The sequence below is a fragment of the Pan paniscus genome, chromosome 20 (genome assembly GCF_029289425.2).
Source record: "Pan paniscus chromosome 20, NHGRI_mPanPan1-v2.0_pri, whole genome shotgun sequence".
NCBI lineage: Eukaryota > Metazoa > Chordata > Mammalia > Primates > Hominidae > Pan > Pan paniscus.
The window spans coordinates 55,051,130-55,068,083 of NC_073269.2; the positions used below are offsets into that span (position 1 = coordinate 55,051,130).

The following is a 16,954-nucleotide window of genomic DNA, read 5'->3' on the forward strand; positions in this document are numbered from 1 at the left end:
CAGGGCAGGGCAGGCATCAGCCCAGGACTCTCTTTTTCTCTATCTCTTTGACTTTCCTTGGCATAGGTTTTAATGGCAGCAGTGGGCCATCTGGTACAGCCGGGGCCATCATGCTGGCTGCTGCCGGGAGGGCACAGAAAAGAGATGGACAGACCCTCACCCCTGCAGTCCGCTGCCCGGGGGGCTGCCCCCACAGAGCTGGGCCGGGTTTTGTGCCAGGTGAGGGGGAGCTCCAGGCCGTCTCTGAGTGCCAGGGTCACAGGAGGAGCTCACAGCCATGTTGCTTCTGCCCCCGATGCCAGCCCAGTCCTAGTAAGGACCCAGAGCTCCCACCCCTGGCTGCATGTGGGTACAGTCAGGTGCCATGCTTCATGGAGCTGGCAGGAGCTGGGGACACACGGGAGCCCTGCCCCTTCCAAGATCAGGAGGGTGAGAGCTCCCCAGGAGCAACTGCAGCTGCCCAGGCCGTGGCTGCAATCCAGACACCCCCGTGCTATTGGGAGCTGGGAGTAGACAGGAGCCCCACCCAGTTGTGTCTATGGATGTGGATGTGGGCCTCCTGCTCTACAGAGCAGGCAGGAGCCCCGCCCCCCAAGGCACAGCTGCAGCCCCCAAACCGGGGCTGTAGACCCAGGCATCCCTGCACTCCTGAGAGGCCTGGAAAGGCCTCCCTTGTCCTTGTAGGCTCAGAGGTGCCTGCTACCGCTGCCTGGCCTCTCCCTACTCCCTCTCTTGCTCTGATCTCAGAGTGGGGTTGGGGCTGAGCCCAGGTGCTGACATTGTCCACCAGGTGTGCACATGCTCAGGGTAGTGCTAACATGTGCCAGCACTCTGCCACCTTGGCCTCCTCCAGACATTGGGTGCCGAGGAGCACAAGAGGGGAACCTGAGGGGGTGCTAAGGGTGGCTGGGTGCTGGCGTGAAGGTGCCCCTTGGTGCCAGCAGCCTGGGCACCATGGATGGCCATGGGAGGCAGACAGGCTCCTGGGTAAGGGGGCAGGCCCCCAGTGAAGCCCCACCTTCAGACCAGGGCAGGTTTGAAGCCTGGGGGCCAGGGTGCCAGTCCTGTGGACTGAAGGGGGAACTCATGGTGCTTTTTCCTGGGCCCACCCATCCTGCCATGGACCAATAAGCATGCACTTCCCCTCTGTGAGGCCCATAAAAGCCCCAGGCTCAGCCAGAGCCGGCAGAGGACAGAGAGACAACAGGATGACCAGCTACAGAGCAGAGCTACCCTCTCCAGGGCTCCTCTCTACTGAGAGCTGAGCACTTGGTGGGACAACCTGCCTACAGAGAAGAACTACCCACTGCGGGTCTCCTCTGAGCTGTTGTAATACTCAATAAAGCTCCTGTTTGTCTTGTTCACCCTTCCGTTGTCTGCGTACCTCATTCTTCCTGGACACGGGACAAGAACTAGGGCAAAGGCACCACCAGCCACAGAAGTTTCTGGCCAGAAAAGCAACACCCCAAAGATCCTGTAACAGTTTCACCAGTTAAGTGTAGTCCTGGGCACTGGAGACAGATGGTGCCTGTGACCTCAGGAAACTAATAGTGTGTGGGTAGGAAGTGTCCCTAAATACACTCTCCCCCAGCCTCTGTTTGTCTCTTCATCAGTAAAGGGGTACTACTAACTTTCCTCTGCTGAGGAATAAATGAGATGGTGACTGATGGGGCCGGGCGCAGTGGCTCACGCCTGTAATCCCAGCACTTTGGGAGGCCGAGGCAGGTGGATCATGAGGTCAGGAGATCGAGACCATCCTGGCTAACACGGTGAAACCCCGTCTCTACTAAAAATACAAAAATATTAGCTGAGTGTAGTGGCGGGCGCCTATAGTCTCAGCTACTCGGAAGGCTGAGGCAGGAGGATGGTATGAACCTGGGAGTCGGAGCTTGCTGTGAGCCAAGATCACGCCACTGCACTCCAACCTGGGTGACAGAGTGAGACTCCGTCTCAAAAAAAAGAGAAGGTGACTGATATGTAGTTTGGATCTGAGTCCCTGCCCAAATCCCATCTTGAAATTTAATTTCCAGTTTTGGAGGCAGGGCCTGGTGCAAGGTGATTGGCTCATGGGGGTGGCTTTCTCGTGAATGGTTTAGCACCATCACCTTGGTACCACCCTCACGACAGTGAGTTCTCTCGAGATCTGGTCATTTGAAAATGTGTAGTGTTGGGAATAGGCCCCCAAAATCTGGCCATAAACTGGCCCCAAAACTGGCCATAAACAAAATACCTGCAGCACTGTGACATGTTTGTGATGGCCATGACGCCCACACTGGAAGGCTGTGGGTTTACCGGAATAAGGGCAAGGAATACCTGGCCCACCCAGGGTGGAAAACCACTTCAAGGGGTTCTTAAACCACAGAAAATAGCATGAGCAATCTGTGCCTTAAGGACATGTTCCTGCTGCAGATAACTAGCCAGAGCCCATCCCTTTATTTCGACCCATCCCTTTGTTTCCCATAAGGAATACTTTCAGTTAATCTATAATCTATAGAAACAATGCTTATCACTGGCTTGCTGTCAAAAAATCTCTGTTCGAGGCTCTCAGCTCTGAAGGCTGTGAAACCCCTTATTTCCCACTCCACTCCTCTATATTTCTGTGTGTGTGTCTTTAATTCCTCTAGCACCACTGGGTTAGGGTCTCCCTGACCGAGCTGGTCTTGGCAGTATAGCACCTTCCCCACTCTCTCCTGCTCCTTCTCCCGCCTTGTGAGATGCTTCTTCCCCCTTCACCTTCTGCCATGACTGGAAGCTTCCTGAGGCCTCCCCAGAAGCAGACGCCTGTGTTACACTTCCTGTACACAGTCTGCAGAACCATGAGCCAATTAAACCTCGTTTTTTTTTTTTTTTGAGATGAAGTCTCACTCTGTGGCCCAGGGTGGAGTGCAGTGGCATGATCTCACCTCACCGCAACCTCTGCTTCCCAGGTTCAAGTGATTCTCTTGCCTCAGCCTCCCAAGTAGCTAGGATTACAGGTGTGCACCACTGCACCCGGCTAATTTTTTTTGTCTTGAACTCCTGACGTTAGGTAACCTGCCTGCCTTGGCAAATCCAAAGTACTAGGATTACAGGTGTGAGCCACTGTGCCCAGCAAACCTCTTTTGTTTATAAATTACCCAGCCTCTGTCAGGTGCAGTGGCTCATGCCTGTAATTTGAGCATTTTGGGAAGCTGAGGTGGGCAGATCACTTGAGGTCAAGAGTTCAAGACCAACCTGGCCAACATGGTGAAATCCCGTCTCTACTAAAAATACAAAAATTAGGCCGGGCACAGTGGCTCACACCTGTAATCCCGGCACTTTGGGAGGCCAAGGCGGGCAGACCACCTGAGATCAGGAGTTCTAGCCAGCTTGGCCAACATGGTGAAACCCCATCTCTACTAAAAATACAAAAATCACCTGGGCATGGTGGTGCATGCCTGTAATCCCAGCTACTCGGGAGGCTGAGACAGCAGAGATCTCTTGAACCTGGGAGGCGGAGGTTGCAGTGAGCCAAGATTGCACCACTCCACTCCAGCCTGGGTGAAAGAAAAAAGAAATTAATGGGTGGCTTAGCTGGGTGGTTCCAGCTCAGGGTCTCCCTGAAAATTGCAGTCATGACATCAGTCAGGGCTATCTTCACCTGAAAGCTTGACTGGGGCTGAAGAATCCCTTTCCAAAGTGATTAACTCACCTGGCCAGAGGACTTGGTTTCCTGCCACCCGTGTTTCACCAGAGTATGACTGCTTGAGTGTCCTCGCTGTCACACGTGTCCGTGCAAAGAGACCACCTAACAGACTTTGTGTGAGCAACAAGGCTGTTTATTTCACCTGGGTGCAGGTGGGCTGAGTCTGAAAAGGGAGTCAGCAAAGGGTGGTGGGATTATCATTAGTTCTTATAGGTTTGGGATAGGTGTACAAATTACATTCTCAAGAGTGGGGAGAATATTGCAAAGTACCTTCTTAAGTGGGGTGGAGGGGAGAATATATCATATCAGTTAGAGTGGGGCAGGAACAAATCACCATGGTGGAATGTCATCAGTTAAGGCTATTTTCACTTCTTTTGTGGATCTTCAGCTGCTTCCGGCCATCTGGATGTGTACGCGCAGGTCACAGGGGATATGACGGCTTAGCTTGGGCTCAGAGGCCTGACACTCACCACATGGCAGCTGGCTTTCCTTAAAGGAAGTGATCTGAAAGGGAACAAGGTGGAAGCTGTAGTGGCTTTTCTGCCCTGTCCTGTGAAATCACACTCTGTCATTTCCACAATATCCTCTTGGTCACACTGTTTAGCCCTATTGAGTGTGGGCAGAGACCACACAGCAGCATGAATACCTGGAGGTGTGACTCCTCAGGTGCCATCTTGGATGTGGGCTTAATAGTTTTGATTCAGAATCTTTATTATTATAAAGAGTTTGGCTGGGTGCGGTGGCTCACGCCTGTAATCCCAGCACTTTGGGAGGCCAAGGCGGGCGGATCATGAGGGCAAGAGATCGAGACCATCCTGGCCAACATGGCAAAAGCCTATCTCTAATAAAAATATCAAAATTAGCAGGGCGTTGTCACACGCCTATAGTCCCAGCTACTCAGGAGGCTGAGGCAGGAGAATCACTTGAACCCGGAGGCGGAGGTTGCAGTGAGCTGAGATCACACCACTGCACTCCAGCCTGGCGACAGAGCAAGACTCCGTCTCAAAAAACAAAACAAAGCAAAACAAAACAGAACAAAACAAAACACACAAAAAAGAGTTTTAGTCAGGCACAGTGACGCATGCCTGTAGTCCCAGCACTGTGGGAAACTGAGGCAGGTGGCTCACTTGAGCCCAGGGGTTTGAGACCAGCCTGGGCAACATGGCAAAACCCTCTCTCTACAAAAAATACAAAATTAGCAGTGCATAGTGGCACACACGTGTAGTCCCAGCTACTCCAGAAGCTGAGGTGGGAGGATCCCTTGAGCCCAGGAGGTCGAGGTGGCAGTGAGCCACAGTTGTGTCATTGCACTCCAGCCTGGACGACAGAGGGAGATCCTGTCTCAAAATAAATAAATAAAAATAAAAATAAACAGTTTTGACTTCACAACTAGTTAAAAAGTGTATTCCCTCACTCAGTGACTGTACTGTTCAGAGGTGTATACCTGCATTAAAAGCCCTTTCCTTCCTTCTCTGTAACTGGGGTAGGGAAGGGCTATCTCATTGGACTGGAGTAACACACACAGATAAAGCCGGATGCAAAGTTAACAGGAAACACTATTTCTCTCAAGGATACGCTTTGTTTGTTTGTTTTTTTTGAGATGAAGTCTCGCTCTGTCACCCGAGGTGGAGTGCAATGGCACGATCTCTACTCACTGCAGCCTCTGCCTCCTGGGTTCAAGTGATTCTCTGGCCTCAGCCTCCCAAGTAGCTGGGATTACAGGAGCGCACCAGTACGCCCAGCTAATTTTTGTATTTTTAGTAGAGACAGGGTTTCACCATGTTGGCCAGGCTGGTCTCAAACTCCTGACCTCAGGTGATCTGCCTGTCTTGGCCTCCCAAAGTGGTGGGATTTCAGGTATGAGCCACCACGCTGGCCAAGGACATGGTTTCTTACAGAGACTTTGTTCTCTAAATTCATAAATTGTTGGAAATTCTATCAGTAAAAATGAAACATCCGAGTCTTGCTGATAGGATCTAATCCACTTGATACAGAGTAGCAGCCTTGATTTCCAAAGCAGATGCACAGCTTCAGATAAAGGGTTTCTGGATGCAACATTTCACATGTACCTTCTTGTTTCCAGTGATTCAGGACACTGGTTTCACTTCACAGTCCTGAGCCAATGTTGACCTTGCTTTGCTCTAAGCTATCATTTGGTTGTCACCTAAGCTCTACCCTCCCCCTTTATCTTGGCTTTTTCTTTTCTTTTTTCTTTTTGAGGCAGGCTCTTCCTCTGTTACCCAGTCTGACTGCAGTGATGCAATTGATCACAGCTCACGGCAGCCGGGACCTCCCAAGCTCAAACAATCTTCCCATCTCAGCCTCCCAAGTAGCTGGGACTACAGGCACGCACCACCACATCCAGCTAATTTTCTTTTTTTTCTGCTTCCTTTTCTTTTTGATTTTTTAGATAGAGGCTTGCTCTGTTGCCCAGGCTGGGGTGCAGTGGCACGATCTTGGTTCACTGCAACCTCTGCCTCTTGGGTTCAAGCGATTCTCCTGCCTCAGCCTCCCAAGCAGCTGGGACTGCAGGCACGTGCCACCACTCCCAGCTAATTTTTTTGTATTTTTAGTGGAGACGGGGTTTCGCCATGTTGGCTAGGCTGGTCACAAACTCCTGACCTCAGATGATACACCCACTTCGGCCTCCCACACAGCTGGTATTACAGGTGTGAGCTACCACGCCCGGCCCCCCCTCCTTTCTTTTGTTTTTTAGTTGACACAGGGTCTCACCATGGTACAGCCCAGGCTGGTCCTGAACTCCTGGCTTCAGGTGATCCTCCTGCCTTGGCCTCCCAAAGTGCTGGGACTATAGGAATGAGCCATCACACCTGGCCCCTTTCTTCAATTTTCAAATCAAACTGATCCTTCAAGGTCAAGAGGAAATACCTCCTCTGAGAAGTCTTCTCTGAATGTCAGAGGCAGACAATGTCTGATTTCTGCATGCTCCCCAACATTCAATCATACAGTTATTGAATAACACATTTTGAGAGATAACTATGAATCAAGTAACATGCTGGTTTCTGGGAGAATTGAGGACAAATTAACCTTGTGGAAATTTTGGGTGGATGAAAAAAACCAACATTAAATTAAAACACTGCACACATTTACAGCTGTGAGAAGCATTACAAATCCTGGGTGCTATGCGAGCTTTTTTTTTTTTTTTTTTTTTTTTTTGAGTTGGAGTTTCCCTCTTGTTACTGAGGCTGGACTGCAAGGTCACGATCTCGGCTCACTGCAACCTCTGCCTCCAGATTCAAACGATTCCCCTGCCTCAGCTCCCGAGTAGCTGGGACTACAGGTGCCTGCCACCACACCTGGCTAATTTAGAATTTTTAGTAGGGATAGGGTTTCACCGTGTTGGCCAGGCTGGTCTCAAACTCCTGACCTCAGGTGATCTACCCATCTCGTCCTCCCAAAGTGCTGGGATTACAGAAGTGAGCCACTGAGCCCAACTAGGAGCTTTTTTGAGAAAGAAGGAAGTCCAAGAGATCTTCCTGACACCCTAGTCTGACTCTGCCCTTTGCCTGCTCAAAATTTTCCCATGCTTCCCAGCGGCCTTCTGGACATAGATCAAGTCCCTTCTCTGACAGGCCCAAACCCTTTATCATCTGATCCTAGCTCATTTTTCTGAGTTTTCCTTAGTTGCTATTATTTTCTGTCTAAAGTGACATGTCATAATATCCATAAAGCACACAAGTCTTATGTGTACAGCTCAATGAATTGTAAATATGTGTATACCCGGCCGGGCACAGTGGCTCACGCCTGTAATCCCAGCACTTTGGGAGGCCGAGGCAGGTGGATCACTTGAGGTCAGGAGCTTGAGACCAGCCTGACCAACATGGTGAAACCCCATCTTTACTAAAAATACAAAATTAGCTGGGCGTGGTGTCGCATGCCTGCAATTCCAGCTACTTGGGAGGCTGAGGCAGGAGAATTGCTTGAACCCGGAGGCAGAGGTTGCAGTGAGCCGAGATCGTGCCATTGCACTCCATCCTGGGCAACAAGAGCAAAACTCCGTCTCAAAATAATAATAATAATAATAATAATAATAATAATGTGTATACCCATGTAAACACCATTCAGATAAAAATATGGCATATTTGGGGCACCCGGGGAGTGTCTCTTGTGGCCCCTCCCCTCCATACCCTGCTGATCTATAAGCACAGATTAGTTTCTGCCACTTTTTAAACTTCATATTCCTTTTCTTTTTACACAAACACAAACATTCGAGTCATGACTGGGTGGGGTGGCTCAAGCCTGTAATCTCAGCACTTTGGGAGGCCAAGGTGCGAGGATCGCTTGAGTCTGGGAGTTCAGAGACCAGCCTGAGCAACATAGAGAGACCTCATCTCCACATAAAAAGTTTTAAAAATTAACCAGGGGCGGTGTAGTCCCAGCTACTCAGGAGGCTGAGGTGGGAGGCTTCAGCCCGGGAATTCCAGGCTGCAGTGAGCCATGATTGGGCCACTGCACTCCAGCCTGGGCAACACAGTGAGACCCTGTCTCAAAAAAAAAAAAAAACCAGGAAAAAACAAACAAACAAACAAACAAACAGAAAAGCAGGCCTGGCGCGGTAGCTCATGCCTGTAATCCCAGCGCTTTGGAAGGCTGAGACGGGGTTATCTCTTGGGCTCACAAGTTAGAGACAAGCCTGGGCGTGGGCTATATAGCTAGATCCAGGTCTCTGCAAAAAACAAAACCACTCAGTTTTTAGTCATCTACAACGTCCTGCCTGGAAGCATGCTATTTTGGGCCTCTGAGCTTTTGCACTTGCTAATTCCTTCTGCGCTGGGGAGAGCTCAAACCCTGCCCGAAACTTCTAAAAATGGTGCCTGGATAAATGAAGGCATTAGAGCTGCGATTGGACGGGCGGCTGTTGGACGGCTCCACTGCTGGCACTTATCGGGAGATGCTCATTGGACAGTCACGTGACGGGACCAAACCTCCCGAGGGAGCGAGGCAGGTGCGGTCACGTGACCCGGCGGCGCTGAGGGGCAGCGGCCATTTTGCGGGGCGGCCACGTGAAGGACGCACGTTCAGCGGGGCTCTCACGTGACCCGGGCGCGCTGCGGCCGCCCGCGCGGACCCGGCAAGAGGCGGCGGCGGGAGCGGCGGTGATGGACGGGTCCGGGGAGCAGCCCAGAGGCGGGGGTGAGGCGGGAGGCAGACGGGCGGGAGGAGGGCGAGCCCCCTCGCCGGCCCGTCCGGGATCCTTCCTACCGGCCTGGGGCTGTGCGATCTCCAAGCACTGAGGGGCAGAAACTCCCGGATCGGGCGCTGCCAGCCTCCAGTCCCCTCCGTCCTCGGAGGTTCCTGGCTCTCTGATCCCCGTGTCCCGATCCCTGCCTCTCTGGCGCTCTCGGACCCTCGAGAATCAGGGGATCTCGGAAGCCAAGCCCCCGGGCAGGCCCGGGCTTGTCGCCCGCACCACTTCCTGCCTCTGGCACTGGTGGGAGGGGCGGGTCTCGCCTCTGCCCCCTCAGGCCAGGGGTCTGGATGCATTTAGCGTTCCCCTAGCCTCTTTCCCCGGGGAGAATGTAGGATACAGGCCCAGCCTCCTGGCCTTTCTCCATCAGGGACTCAGTTGTCTGGGCCCCCCCATCACTTTATCTGCTAGGGTCCCAGAAGTCCAGGGTCCCCAGCTCTGTCCTCCCTCAGGGGCCGTGAGTCTCCACAGTCTCCTGATCCCCTAGAACCCAAGAGTCCAGGTACCTCTTCCCTTCCTTTCTCCTCTAGGGCCCACCAGCTCTGAGCAGATCATGAAGACAGGGGCCCTTTTGCTTCAGGGGTGAGTTTGAGGTCTGATTATTGTGGCACAGATTTGAGGAGTGACACCCCGTTCTGATTCTGCACCCTCACTCCATCCCCACTCTAGTTTCATCCAGGATCGAGCAGGGCGAATGGGGGGGGAGGCACCCGAGCTGGCCCTGGACCCGGTGCCTCAGGATGCGTCCACCAAGAAGCTGAGCGAGTGTCTCAAGCGCATCGGGGACGAACTGGACAGTAACATGGAGCTGCAGAGGTGTGGGCCCCTGGGGACCCAGAAGTCCAGCCACTGGGCTCCTTCAGGACACAGGACTCCAGCCCCGCATTCTCCTCCTCCCCTAAGAACTAGGAGTCTGGGCCCCACAACTCAGCGCAAGCATTCCGGACTCCCAGCCCTCCTCTCTGCCAGGATCTTAAAACCCTCCTTCAGGGAGTCATTTTTCCCACCTTCCTAAATGTCTGTCTTGTCCCCTTCCCTTGTCCCCCGTTGGCCTGTTGCTTTTCATTTCAGCCTGGCTTGGGGCTCAGTCTCCTTATCTTTAGTGTGCGGTGGATGCGGGAATTTCCACCATCAGCCTGATGCCTGCTCCCCGGCACTGGTTCTCCTCTCTCCTGCAGGATGATTGCCGCCGTGGACACAGACTCCCCCCGAGAGGTCTTTTTCCGAGTGGCAGCTGACATGTTTTCTGACGGCAACTTCAACTGGGGCCGGGTTGTCGCCCTTTTCTACTTTGCCAGCAAACTGGTGCTCAAGGTGGGCAGCTGCAGGGCAGTGAGCCCAGGGATGCTCCCCCTCAGATCTGTGAGGACCTGGGGATCGTGGTATCAACCCCCTGCAGTGGCCCAGTGACCACAGAGGGCATGGAGAGAGATGGCTGTGCACTGGGTGTCTGCTCCTTCTTTTATTCATTCAACAAGCATTTACTGGACGTGCTATGTGCCAGGCCTATACCTGGCACCTGGGACACAGCACCGTACAAAGCAGGCTACATCCCTGCTCTCAGGGAGTTCATGTGCAGGGGTGAAGTAAAGTGGGCAGTGTGATTTAGCAGAGTGGTCAGGAAAGATTTCTATTTTTTTTTTTTTTTTTTTTTTTGAGATGGAGTTTTGCTCTTATTGCCCAGGCTTGAGTGCAATGGCATGATCTTGGTTCACTGCAACCTCTGCCTCCCAGGTTCAAGCGATTCTCCTGCCTCAGCTTCCTGAGTAGCTGGGATTACGGGTGTGCACCATTATCCCTGGCTTTTTTTTTTTTTTTTTTTTTTTGTATTTTTAGTAGAGACGGGTTTCACCATGTTGGTCAGGCTGGTCTTGAACTCCTGACCTCAAGTGATCCACCTGCCTTGGCCTCCCAAAGTGCTGGGATTACAGGCATGAGCCACTGCAACAAGCCAGGAAAGACTTCTAAGGGCAGGTGACATCAAAGAGCAGGTGACATTAAAGCCAAAGCTAGAATGATAAGAAGCATGCAGTGATCTATAGTGATCGGGGGGAAGAGGCATCTGGTAGAGGGAACAGCAAGTGCAAAGGCCCTGAGGTAGGACCAAGCCTCATCTTTTGACGGTAGGGAGGAGGCCAGTGCTGTTGGAACAGAGTGAGCTGGGGAGAGGGTGGGAAAGGAGGGCACAGTTGGGCAGGGGCAGATTGTGTGGAGTTTTTCGGGCTGCTGGAAAGACTTTTTCTTTTCTTTCTTTTTTTTTTGAGACAGAGTCTCACTTTGTTGCCCAGGCTGGAGTGCAATGGCGCCATCTCGGCTCACTGCAACCTCTGCCTCCCGGGTTCAAGTGACTCTCATGCTTTAGCCTCCCAAGTAGCTAGAATTACAGGCACACACCACCATGCCTGGCTAGTTTTTGTATTTTTAGTAGAGATGGGGTTTCGCCATGTTGGCCAGGCTGGTCTCAAACTCCTGGCCTCAAGTGATCCGCCCACCTTGGCCTCCCAAAGTGCTGGGATTACAGGCGTGAACCACTGCACCCAGCCTAGACAGACTTTAACTTTACTCTGAGTGTGATGGGAGTGATTGGCTGGTTTTAAATACGGAAGTGACAAGACCTGATTTATAAATTTAAGAGATTATTCTAGCAAGTATAGATGCCCCTTGACTTGCAATGGTGTTACATCCTAGTAATCCCATCATAAATTGAAAATAACATAAGTTGAAAATGCATTCAATGCCCTGATAAACCCATAGTAACGTCAAAATTGTAAGTCAAACCATCATAAGTTGGGGACTGTCTGTATAGCAAAATGTTAATTGTAGAATCTAATTATAGGTGGTGGCTATATGGCTTTTAACTGTGAAATTCTTTTAACTTTTCATTATGAAGAGTCTCATAAGAAAATATGGTGGGGGTGGTGGTGAAATGCTCCTGGCTGTTGTTGGCCAAAAGAGATCTGGGGCACAAGGGCAGAAGCAAGGATCCTGGAGAGGTGGCACCTGTCATAGTCTTGCTGAAAGATGACAAGCCCTGGTGGTAGCAGCAGAGGTGCGGGGGGGCATTTTTTTTTTAAGAGGTAGGGTCTTGCTCTGTTGGCCAGGCTGGAGTGCAGTAGTGAACATAGCTCACTGCAGCCTCAAACCGCTGGGGTCAAGCATTTCTCTCGCCTCAGTCTCCAGAGTAGCTGAGACTACAGGAGCATGCCACCACGCCCCACTAACTGTTGCATTAGTCTTTTTCTATAGAGATGGGGTCTCGCTATGTTGTCCAGGCTGGTCTCCAACAGGGAGGGATATTTCTTTTTGGAAGATTTTTTTTTTTTTTTTGATACAGGGTCTCGCTCTGTTACCAAGGCTGGAATGCAGTGGCATGACCTTGGCTCACTGCAGTCTCCACCTCCTGGGTTCAAGCAATTCTACCTCAGCCTCCTGAGAAGCTGGGATTACAGGCTCTCCCCACCACACCAGCAAATGGGAGGGATATTTCTTTCTTTCTTTTTTTTTTTCTGAGACAGAGTCTCTCTCGGTTGCACCCAGGCTGGAGTGCAGTGGCGCGATCTCGGCTCACTGCAACCTCCACCTCCTGGGTTTAAGCAATTCTCCTGCCTCAGTCTCCCGAGTAGCTTGGGATTACAGGCGTCCGCCACCACACCCAGCTAATTTTTGCATTTTTAGTAGAGATGGGGTTTCACCATGTTGGCCAGGCTGGTCTTGAACTCCTTACCTCAGGTGATCCGCCTACCTCGGTCTCCCAAAGTGCTGGGATTACAGGCGTGAGCCACCGTGCTCAGCTGAGAGGGATATTTCTTGATGTGTTTTCAAGATTGAGCTGATGGGGCTTGACCGTCCGAGATGAGGGGAATAGCAGTGCAGGTGATGGTGGGACCACCTACAGAGCGGGGATGACAGAATAGAAGTGGCCAGATAAAGGCTGCAGGAGAAGTCTTGGGAGTTGGGAGAGCAGGTCGGGGTCCATGGTCAGGGGTTGATCTTCTCTGGTCCAGAAAAGTCCTCTCTGGCTGGGCGTGGTGGCTCACGCCTGTAATCCCAGCACTTTGGGAGGCCGAGGCAGGGGGATCATGAGGTCAGGAGATCGAGACCATCCTGGCTAACATGGTGAAACCCCGTCTCTACTAAAAATACAAAAAATTAGCCGGGCGTGATGGTGGGCACCTGTAGTCCCAGCTACTCGGGAGGCTGAGGCAGAAGAATGGCGTGAACTGGGAGGCGGAGTTTGCAGTGAGCTGAGATTGCACCACTGCACTCCAGCCTGGAGCGACAGAGTGAGACTCCGTCTCAAAAAAAAAAAAAAAAAAAGAAAAGTCCTCTCTGGGGAAGTGACATTTGCCCTGAGAGCTGAAGGGTAAGAATTTGCTTGGTCGAGGCCTGTTTAGGCGGAAACAGGAGTACATGAAGAAGTCCCGAGGCAGGAAGAATTTGATGGGAATTTAAAAAGTTAAAAAAAAAAAAAATGGGACTGGGCATGGTGGCTCACACCTGTAATCCTGGCACTTTGGGAGGCTGAGGCATGCGGATCACCTAAGGCCAGGAGTTTGAGACCAGCCTGACCAACATGGTGAAACCTTGTCTGCACTAAAAATTCAAAAAAAAAAAAAATAGCCCGGTGTGGTGGCGGATGCCTGTAATACCAGCTGCTTAGGAGGCTCAGGCAGGAGGATCACTTAAATCTGGGAGGCGGAGGTTGCAATGAGCCGAGACTGCGCTATTGTACTCCAGCCTGGGCAACAAGATCAAAACTCCATCTCAAAAAAAAAAAAAAAAAAAATTAGCCAGGCATGTTGGCAGGCACCTGTAATCCCAGCCCTTTGGGAGGCTGAGGCAGGAGAATTGCTTGAACCCGGAAGGCAGAGCTTTCAGTGAGCCGAGATTGCGCCACTGCACTCCATCCTGGGTGTCAGAGCAAGACTCCATCTTAAAAAAAAAAAAAAAAAAAAAATGGAAGCAGCTCAGCGAGGCACAAAACAGGAAGTGGAAAGGTGGAGTGAGGTCAGGCCAAAGCCTGCACACAGGGCTTGTGGGCTGCGCTGTGCCTTCGGGTCTTCATCCTGAGGGTACTGGGGAGCCACAGAAGGCTCAGGGGTGGGGCAGTTGAGAGTAACATTATCTTGTTTACAATTTTATTTTTTTTTTTTATTTATTTTTTGAGACGGATTCTTGCTCTGTTGTCCAGGCTGGCGTGAAATGGCGTGATCTGGGCTCACTGCAACCTCTGCCTCCTGGGTTCAAGCGATTCACCTGCCTCAGCATCCCAAGGAGCTGGGATTACAGGTGCCTGCCACCACACCCAGCTAATTTTTGTATTTATTTATTTTGAGATGGAGTTTTGCTCTTGTTGCCCAGGCTGGAGTGCAATGGCGCAACCTCGGCTCACTGCAACCTCCGCCTCCCGGGTTCAAGCAATTCTCCTGCCTCAGACTCCCAAGTAGCTGGGATTACAGGCATGTGCCACCACGCCCGGCTAATTTTGTATTTTTAGTAGAGATGGCATTACTCTGTATTGGTCAGGCTGGTCTTGAACTCCCGACCTCAAGTGATCCGCCTGCCCTGGCCTCCCAAAATGCTGGGATTACAGGCATGAGCCGCCGCACCTGGCCATGTTTACAATTTTTGAAGCCGACTTCAATTGTGGGTGGCAGAAATCTTTGAGGGGAGGCAAAGAATTGAGAAAGGAGGTTTGGGGCCACTATCTCCAGGCAGTGGGGACAAGGTTCAGTCCCTAACGCCCACTCCACTCCCCACAGGCCCTGTGCACCAAGGTGCCGGAACTGATCAGAACCATCATGGGCTGGACATTGGACTTCCTCCGGGAGCGGCTGTTGGGCTGGATCCAAGACCAGGGTGGTTGGGTGAGACTCCTCAAGCCTCCTCACCCCCACCACCGCGCCCTCACCACTGCCCCTGCCCCACCGTCCCTGCCCCCCCGCCACTCCTCTGGGACCCTGGGCCTTCTGGAGCAGGTCACAGTGGTGCCCTCTCCCCATCTTCAGATCATCAGATGTGGTCTATAATGCGTTTTCCTTACATGTCTGATCAATCCCCGATTCATCTACCCTGCTGACCTCCCAGTGACCCCTGACCTCACTGTGACCTTGACTTGATTAGTGCCTTCTGCCCTCCCTGGAGCCTCCACTGCCTCTGGAATTGCTCAAGTTCATTGATGACCCTCTGACCCTAGCTCTTTCCTTTTTTTTTTTTTTCCCCACTGAGAAGGGGTCTCGCTATGTTGCCCAGGTTGGTCTCGAACTCCTGGCCTCAAGCGATCCTCCCGCCTCAGCCTCTCAAAGTGCTGGGATTACAGGTGTGAGCCACCATGCCTGGCCTGAGTCCAGCTCTTTAATGCCCATTCATCTCAGTCCCCTGCCCGCAATCCTGCCTTCTGGCCTCCTCCGTCCCTGATCCCGCCTCTGCCTGCCCAGGGGCTGCCCCTGGCCGAGTCACTGAAGCGACTGATGTCCCTGTCTCCAGGACGGCCTCCTCTCCTACTTTGGGACGCCCACGTGGCAGACCGTGACCATCTTTGTGGCGGGAGTGCTCACCGCCTCACTCACCATCTGGAAGAAGATGGGCTGAGGCCCCCAGCTGCCTTGGACTGTGTTTTTCCTCCATAAATTATGGCATTTTTCTGGGAGGGGTGGGGATTGGGGGACATGGGCATTTTTCTTACTTTTGTAATTATTGGGGGGGTGGGGAAGAGTGGTCTTGAGGGGGTAATAAACTTCCTTCGGGACACACTTCGGCATCTGAGTCACTGGGCCTCTGCCCCGCTCCCCGGCACGTCAGGAGAGCCGGCCCTGTCCGCTGCCCCACGCCGGGCCCGCCGTCTGCTGGCCTAGAGATACCTGCTTGGGCCACTCAGGGACGTGGGGCTCTCTGCACTCACTTGACATCTTTTTCTGGGGTGCCCTATGGGGTCTGTGGGTTAGGGATGAGTTGGTCCTGGGCCTGACCTGCAGGAGCTCACGGGAAAGGAAAAGAAGGGAGCTCACGGGAAAGGAAAAGGGAGCTCACGGGAAAGGAGGGTGATAGGTGGTACATCTGTCGCAGCCCAGGATGATCTGTGCGGGACAGAGGCAGCGGCCTGTGAGGCCCAAGCAGGCGTGTGGGTAGGGGAAGAACAGCACGGCCGGCTGCAGAGCAAGCCTCCGGGGCCCGGGGACCACAGCCTGGCATGTCACACGTGGGACCTCAGGAGGCCATACCTTTACTGAGCTGGAGAATGGGAGTGGGGGGAGGAGGGATGGGAGGACCAGAGGAGCAGGAAGGGCTCTGGAGCCTGGTGGTGAGGTCGCTGGAGGGTGGCAGGCTGAGGACACCAGGGCGAGGGCCCACGGGAGAGGCCTCCTGAGCTGGGCTGAGGACAGAGAGGAAGGGACCTGGCTGGGGACTGAGAGGCTGGAGGGCAGGGCAGAGGAGGAGGAACCTGGTCTGGCCCCACAGCTGGGTGGGGCCCCCCTGGAGAGGAACTGCCGGAAGAAGGTGCTGAGCTCAGAGGCCCAGTGACCTTAGACACAGGCGGAGCGAAGACAAGGGGGCTAGAGGATGTGGGTTCTCAGTCACAGGGTCTCTGGCGCCCCCCTCTGGGTCTTTACCCCCTCCCATCTCTGGGTCTCTGTCCCCACTCTCTCTCTGGGTCTTTGCTTTCCGGGCCTCTGTTCCCACCCCACCTTTGGCCCTCTTTCTCTGGGCCTCTTTCCACCCCTGGCACCCAGACCTCTGGCCCCCTCTCTCTGGGTCTCTGTCCCCCGCTCTGGATCTCTGGCCCCCCATCTCTCTCTGGGTCTGTCCCCCCACCCTGAGTTTCTGTCCCCCTCTCTCTGGGTCTCTGTCCTCTCTCTGGCTGTCACTCTCTCTTGGGTCTCTGTACCTCCCCTCTCTCTGGGTCTCTTTCCCTCTCCCTGGTCTCTGTCCCCCGCCCCCGGGTCCCTGTCCCCCGCCCCCGGGTCCCTGTCCCCCGCCCCCAGGTCCCTGTCCCCCCAACCCCAGGTCTCAGTCCTCCCTAGTCTCTGTCCCCTTCTCTCTGAGTCCCTGTCCCCCCTCTCTCTGGGTCTCTGTCCCCCCTT

General features: G+C 53.0%; 1 protein-coding gene across 3 annotated transcripts; it reads left to right on the top strand.

Annotated features, from left to right (window-relative positions):
* Window positions 1-8,671: 8,671 nt before the first annotated feature.
* On the top strand, window positions 8,672-15,625 carry BAX (BCL2 associated X, apoptosis regulator). Of its 3 annotated transcripts, none has more exons than XM_003814295.8 (6): window positions 8,672-8,818; window positions 9,404-9,455; window positions 9,543-9,689; window positions 10,052-10,187; window positions 14,636-14,740; window positions 15,360-15,625. In XM_003814295.8, the coding sequence occupies exons 1-6, from the start codon at window positions 8,785-8,787 to the stop codon at window positions 15,462-15,464; spliced, it is 579 nt and encodes a 192-aa protein (XP_003814343.1). In that variant the 5' UTR covers window positions 8,672-8,784; the 3' UTR covers window positions 15,465-15,625. The 3 variants fall into 3 exon arrangements, with proteins under 3 accessions (XP_003814343.1, XP_008965158.1, XP_063456552.1); XM_008966910.7 differs by having other exon boundaries at window positions 8,673-8,818; window positions 15,311-15,625; XM_063600482.1 differs by having other exon boundaries at window positions 8,768-8,792; window positions 15,311-15,625.
* The last annotated feature ends 1,329 nt before the right edge of the window (window positions 15,626-16,954 follow it).

Coding starts and splice junctions, on each gene's coding strand:
- BAX (XM_008966910.7), top strand. CDS start 8,785: ATGGACGGGTCCGGGGAGCAGCCCAGAGGCGGGG. Junction 9,690..10,051: donor AGTAACATGGAGCTGCAGAG/GTGTGGGCCCCT, acceptor TCTCTCCTGCAG/GATGATTGCCGCCGTGGACA. Junction 14,741..15,310: donor TCCAAGACCAGGGTGGTTGG/GTGAGACTCCTC, acceptor CTGCCTGCCCAG/GGGCTGCCCCTGGCCGAGTC.